This window comes from Hibiscus syriacus, unplaced genomic scaffold (genome assembly GCF_006381635.1).
Source record: "Hibiscus syriacus cultivar Baekdansim isolate YM2019G1 unplaced genomic scaffold, ASM638163v2 tig00110954_pilon, whole genome shotgun sequence".
Classification (NCBI taxonomy): domain Eukaryota; kingdom Viridiplantae; phylum Streptophyta; class Magnoliopsida; order Malvales; family Malvaceae; genus Hibiscus; species Hibiscus syriacus.
The window spans coordinates 1,320,441-1,327,203 of NW_024062931.1; the positions used below are offsets into that span (position 1 = coordinate 1,320,441).

At 33.8% G+C, this 6,763-nt stretch overlaps 2 protein-coding genes across 2 annotated transcripts; one reads left to right on the forward strand and one right to left on the reverse strand.

Moving 5' to 3' along the window:
• Positions 1-1,154: 1,154 nt before the first annotated feature.
• Positions 1,155-3,130, forward strand: LOC120148194 (60S ribosomal protein L23A). Its single transcript, XM_039161365.1, has 3 exons — positions 1,155-1,307; positions 2,322-2,679; positions 2,960-3,130. Exons 1-3 carry the CDS (start codon positions 1,295-1,297, stop codon positions 3,042-3,044), a joined length of 456 nt encoding a protein of 151 aa, XP_039017296.1. The 5' UTR covers positions 1,155-1,294; the 3' UTR covers positions 3,045-3,130.
• Positions 3,131-4,330: 1,200 nt separating this feature from the next.
• On the reverse strand, positions 4,331-5,325 carry LOC120148163. Its single transcript, XM_039161339.1, has 2 exons — positions 5,290-5,325; positions 4,331-5,188 (listed from the first exon to the last, which is right to left on the reverse strand). Exons 1-2 carry the CDS (start codon positions 5,323-5,325, stop codon positions 4,331-4,333), a joined length of 894 nt encoding a protein of 297 aa, XP_039017270.1.
• Between the last annotated feature and the right edge of the window lie 1,438 nt (positions 5,326-6,763).

A 6,763-nucleotide genomic window follows, 5' to 3' on the forward strand; every position in this document is an offset into this window, starting at 1 on the left:
ACTCTCTTTTTTTTTTCTTTTCGAGTACTTTATTGTTCATTTTATTGAGCCTACCATTTTTTATCTTCTGCACAAAAGTCATTGACTGCAGTTTTTCGTCTAAATCATAAGGGGTGAACCGTCTACAATCATCCATACACCATTTTTCCATCAATAATATCACAAATCAAAGTAATAAGTATCAATGATTAAGTGATCAAAACGTAAGAAAAATGATAATATAAATTATCAAAATATTTTTTTCAAAATCATTGATAAAAAATGTACTAAATTAAAATAAGTGAATAATCTTGTAGTTTATCCTAATATTTTATAGACCCCCATTAATTGAACCCATATAAAAAATCCAAAACATAATACGAACCAGGACTTGTTAATTGTGGACTTTTGGATTTGTTGGCCCGATAATCATAGCCCATTGGGTCATACGTGATTAAGAAGATATTTTATATAAACCCTAAGGGAGTGTTTGATTCAAGGATTGTGGGATTTTCATGGGATAGGAATCCCACATTTTCATGTTTGGTTGGTCGGGAATATTATTCCCGTAATGTTTTATTGCCAATAGTATATTTTTTGAGATATATTACCGGGAATGTCATTACCTCCATTTCCTTAGGTATTGTAACATTACCGGTGTTTTAAACTAAAATGCCCTTAAATTTTTATTTTTTTTCAAAAATATTATTATTCTGTCATTGAATAATAAAAATTATACGAAAGTTAAATTACAAATTTATCCTTAAATTATTTTAGATTTACAAAAAAAATCTATAATTAAAATTTTATATGAAGTTCAGGGTTAAAAAAAATTACCCTTTCATTAAATCTTTTTTATATTTTAATTTTATAAAAAAATTTATATAAATATTATGAATTTAATTTTTTAAAAAAATATATAAATATTTTACAATTTGTAATATTATACAAATATATAATAAGGATAATTTGGTCAAATATACATTCCAATAATTTTATTCCTTTAACCAAACGCGGTAATCTTAAATTCCTGCTAAACCAACCAAACACAAAATACAATATTCCTAGTAATCCTATTTCCTGATAATCTTTTATTCCCAATGGTAATCTTACATTCCGTAAACGAAACGAATCCTAATTTCCTCTTCATCTCCTCCAGCAAACCCTAGTACCGCTCGTTTCCTATCCACAGGTCTCCTTTCCTCCTCCACCTTTTTCATTTCTTTCGATATTGTTAAAAATGATTTCCGGCTCATTTGTTTTGTAATTTTTTCACTGATGCAGGGTTTAGAAGGGGTTGAGGCAGCTGTAAACAATGGCACCCAAAGGTATTGGATTTGAATATACTTTATATTACTTTTCTCTCACTCCTCCTTTTACAATGGTGATGCTTGTTCAAGTTTTGATTCGTTTGCTTATTCTTTGTTTGTTGGTTGGTTGCTACAATGAGAATATCTGGTATCTTCTTTACCGTTTTGCTTTATAAGTAATCGAAATGAGCTTCAAATTACTTTATTTTGTGTTGTTTACTGGTTGTTGTTAAATAACTTGTTTTTCCCCACAGCATGAGTTCCCATTTCATTGCTTTGGAAAATTTGGATTTCTCCCATAGTTGTTTAACCGTTTGCATTGGAACTGATTTGAACTTGGTGATGTCTCTCAAGTAAACATATCACCTTGGCTTAGTTATATATTGAATGATTGGATCAATGGGTATTCCACCGAGCCCTTTGAACTTGTTAACTGAAACAGTTATTTAGAATTTATTTGAAGTGATATGTAGGTTTGGCAATGGTACTGGGGACAACATTGCTTAAGTTTCTGCTAGAATTATAACTTAATCTTATCATGGCATTTATCGTATATGCTAGAATTTATTTGTTCTTTTCAGAAATTGTTTTTCTTTTATTGCTTTTCTTTGAACTCTCTGCTACTGTGAGGTCTGATTTTGATTTCTTTGTTACCGTATTCTGGTGTTAGATTTATAAGGGAAAAGAATTTACCAGATACTTATGTTCATTAACACGACTTTTGATTTCATAGCTTTGGAAATTTAGATTCTGGACTAGGGGTTTTCCCATGTTAGGTTAATTGTTTTTATTGAACTTGTATGAATTTGGTGATGCCTCTGAAGTTAAATATAATCTTGGCTTGGGTGTTATATTGGTTTAATCTTAATGGGGACAGTTTTTTATAATTTAATTTAAGCGATATTTGTAGGATATGATTTTTTGCAATGATACTGGAGATGCATTGCTTAGGTTTCTTCTAGAAGACAATGTATGGTGATAACTTTATTTATAGATTTTCATTAATTATCTGAATTATTGTATACCATGCAGTTGAGAAGAAGGGAGATCCAAAGGCACAGGCCTTGAAAGCTGCCAAAGCAGTGAAATCTGGACCCACTTTTAAGAAGAAGGTCAAGAAGATCCGAACAAAGGTTACTTTTCACAGGCCAAAGACCTTGAAGAAAGATAGGAACCCCAAGTATCCACGCATCAGTGCCCCACCAAGGAACAAGCTTGATCATTATCAGATTCTCAAGTTTCCCCTCACAACTGAGTCTGCAATGAAGAAGATTGAGGACAACAATACTTTGGTGTTCATTGTTGACATCCGCGCAGACAAGAAGAAGATAAAGGATGCTGTGAAGAAGATGTACGATATTCAGGCCAAGAAAGTCAACACCTTGATCAGGTTAAAAAAACTTCATTTATGCTTGTGAACTATTTCTATATTCATGAGCTAGTTAATATGATATTAGAAGGCTACAACAGGTGGAGAACTGAGAATAAACCGTGCTTTGAATTCTCTGTAACAGTATATGCCGTATGTATTTTCTTGTGATTTTATTCTTCAGTTGTGTTTCTTGATGATCCATTCATTTAGTTTCCTTACCCTTTTGCTACCCTTTCTGTTATGCTTACAACATGATATTACGGACATTGTTTTGATTTACGTGGTTCTCATGATTCAGGCCTGATGGCACAAAGAAGGCATACGTTAGGTTGACTCCCGATTATGACGCCTTGGATGTGGCCAACAAAATTGGAATCATCTAAGCAATTGGTGACTATAGCTTGTTTTGAAGGGTTTATTTTTTTCCCATTTTGTTGCAAAGAGAGAGACAGATACTTTTGAGAGACTAAGCAGGGATATTTGATTTTAGCTCTTATAGTTATCTTTCTTTACCGTCACATAAATCTTCTGTGATCTTTCATTGATCTGTCTTCAGAAGTGTTTAGAATGGATCAATGCTTGAGTTTTAGCTATTAATACTTGAGAAAAAATCTCTTCTATTGAATTGTTAAATGTGGTCTCATTTTATATCCAATGGAAAATCATATATATTAATTAGAAAATAAATTTGATCTAATCACTCTCCTATCATCTGGAAGACGGTCAAAAGTGTCTAACCAGCCAAGTTGGCATATTCGATTGAGTCTAATATAGTAGATTAGTAGATACCAAACAATCACAATCAATGGTTTCTCTTCTGATATCAAACTTTGCAGGGTGACAACCCTAATTAGTTGCTCATCAAAAAAACTAAAGAAAAGCGGACAAAAGAAAAAAACATAAAAGGCTCACGTCTGAAAGGAAGACATAGTAGGTCAGTGAGTCGTATGATATTTTAATGCCCCAATCATTACATGGTGAAGTCTAAAAGTGAAGGAGCAAGGTGGAAAGTTGCCCCCTTGTTTGCTGCAATTGAGGTCTGAATTGCGCATGCGTCCTCATCACTCTGCCTAACAATCCGCCGTCCTTCCGGAGACAAGACCCTTCCTTTTCACTCACCACTTTTCTTCTTCGATATTACTCCTTAAACCTGATGATTCAAATTAATAACCAGTTTTTCTTTGGCTTCATGACTGCTTGCTTCTGTCTTTCTCCTTCATTCGCAAAGCTACGTCTACTGATATAGCGCTGCAACCGATTAGTTTTCAATGCTATTTAAGGTTTAAGAAGTTGAGGTTACATCAAACAAGATGAACCTGTTTCGACCTATGCCTATCAATAGGGTGAGAGTTAGTCTTGAGTCAAGTCAATTTGGAAGTTGAGGTTACATCAAACAAGATGAACCTGTTTCGACCTATGCCTATCAATAGGGTGAGAGTTAGTCTTGAGTCAAGTCAATTTAAAAGTTGAATTGGTTTCATTCGGGTTGATAGCTAAGAAAATAAAATAAATTATATATAAAACGATAAAAAAAACAGAGAGAAAATGTAAAACAACTATGATATATCATCCCACTCAATTCGTTCCCCTAAATAAAGTGTCAAATTTACACCACTTCAACCTAAAAATTTTAATCTTTACGAAACTGAAGCCAACAGTGACTGGCTCATTAAAACCTTTGCCGCTTTGTGACTGGGATTTGAGTGTTAACACCATCATCTGAACTCAACGGTAACTGACTCAGCCATGAAGTAGAGCCAGAACCTGCAAATCCCAACATGGCCGATGAACACATTCGATAAGTCCCACGTGACACTTCATGATACAATGACGAGTTCACTCCTTTTTTAACAACACGGTTAATCGGACTGGCAACCGGTGTTTTGGTATGGATTTTAGTATCACATGCCTTGATGGAAACATGGGGGATTTTGAAAGCATCGGAAGGAGGAGGGTTTCTCCATCGAGGAAGAGGACCGGCAACAAGCAGAGTCGAAAGAAGAGGTCCAGCCTCCATTACAGCCTGTAAAAGCTTCCGTTTTTCAGGCAGAGTTTTACCCCTTGCAAGGTTATCGATCACAGCGGTTTCAGCATCGACAACCTTGGTCGCCACCGTTGACGGGACTAAAACGGAAGCAAAAGGTTGATTCAAAAGCCCAATTCCACTTGAATCGGCCATTTTAATGATGGGAAAATCAGGTGAAGTAACGGCATCGAACAAGGAATCAACAGGGGAAGAACCGTGAGAGTGATGATTATTATACGTGTCTGATAAACTGTTTGATTCGGTTATACTGGAGTTTGTTTTTGCTGCAATCATAAACGGAGTTTCATAAGGGATTAACTTGTTGAGCATCTTCTGCAATTGGTCTCTTGCTTCGTCTCTTTCTTGGTATGCAAGGTTCAGGAGATGGAGCATAAACTCCAGCTCCTCCTTGCATTTCCTTATTTGCTCACCGGCTTCCATTCTCACAGATTCCAGCTCGATTGCACTGTATTGAAGCTTCAGTTTCAGTTCATCAACATTCTGTCAGAAAAATGAAAATTTGAAAACCATTAATTTCGACATAAAAAAATAACAACGTTGAGACAAAGGAGAAATGATAAGGAAAGGAAGAAGAAACCCACCTCTTGATAATTCCATAAAGAACCCAATTCTTCCATTTTTAAGTGCAAAGAACGCAAAGGGAAAAAACTATGAAAAATGCTGAGAAAGAGAGAGTCGTCTTGGGTGAGTGATTTATAGAGCAATTAAAGACAAAAGGTAAGAGATGGGATGTTCATATTCTCTCTCTTCCAGAGGAAGAAGACAACAGGTCCACATCAAAGGAAAGCTCTAAACTTTCCAATTACAAAATGTAAGTAAATAAAAAGATTCCCTTTTTTAATATTCTCGCATTTAACTATTAACCAAAATTCCCTCTTTTTTTCTTTATTTACATTTACTTTCTTTTTTCGTCTGAAAACCAATGTTTTTAAAATTGGATCAGATATTGAACCGATGAAGGTACTGGTTCATTGATATATCGGGTTCAACTGCGGTTGAATCAGATTTTATATAAAATAATATTTTTTTTTAATTTTACATAATATTCAAAGCAATATTAATATATATGTAACACTTTTTTTAAGTTTACAATATTAAAATGTATAAAAATATCACAAGTCATAATATAAATAAATTAAAAACCATAAAATCAAGTGAAACAAAATGATTCAAATCAACTACAACATAATATTTAAGGTAAAACATATTAAATAATAAATATAATTATAATCAAAAAAATAAAATTGGTGCTTAAAAAATCATAATAAATGATGTCATTTGGTTTAATTTAAAAAAAAATAATCTCACATTGCTAAGAAACATAGAAGAGCATCCCAAAAGTTTAAAGAGTAAAAATATGAGAACAAAACAATCTCACATGGCTAAGAAACATAGAAGAGTATCTCAACTTACTTCTATAAATAATAGAGGTAATTTGAAATTCAAAATCATAGAGCCTTTTGGTGAGCACAGAGCGAACTATTCTTTTGCTTCAATTGAGCTCAAATTTTAGGCTTCAATCGAACTTCTAAATTTTTTTTGAGTTCGAGCCTTTTCGAGTTCAAGTTTTAATATTATATTTCGAGTTTGAGTTGAACTTGATAATTTTTAGCTCGTGAGTTTTTGAGTCGAGTTAAGCTTACTTTTAAAGTTTTAGAGTTCGAGTCGAGATTACTTTTAAAGTTTTCGAGTTCAAGTCGAGCTCAGCAATACTCGAATTTGACTTGGCTCGTTGAACAAACGATGTCGTTTGGTTTAATTTTTTTAAAAGAAAAAAAATGAACCGACGGTTCAAACCGGTTTTCAGCCGGTTCACCCCGATTTTACCGGTTTTCAGCCGGTTCATTTCCAGTTCGATTTTGTGAGGTAACCGGACCGGACAGACCACCGATTCACGGTTCAACCGATCAGTCCGATCCGTTTTTGATAACCATACTGAAAACACAGTAAGATTTAAACTTCATCTTCATGGTCAACCTGACTTTACTGCTTTTAAATTCTTACCCTTAATACACGAATTAGTCTTTGAATTGTGTATTTCATCACAAAACTGGA

Excerpts from the sequence above, each read along its gene's own strand:
- LOC120148194 (XM_039161365.1), top strand. Across the intron at positions 2,680-2,959 it reads AAAGTCAACACCTTGATCAG|GCCTGATGGCACAAAGAAGG; the intron begins GTTAAAAAAACT and ends CTCATGATTCAG.
- LOC120148163 (XM_039161339.1), bottom strand. The coding sequence starts at position 5,325 with ATGGAAGAATTGGGTTCTTTATGGAATTATCAAGAG. Across the intron at positions 5,189-5,289 it reads CTTTATGGAATTATCAAGAG|AATGTTGATGAACTGAAACT; the intron begins GTGGGTTTCTTC and ends TTTTTCTGACAG.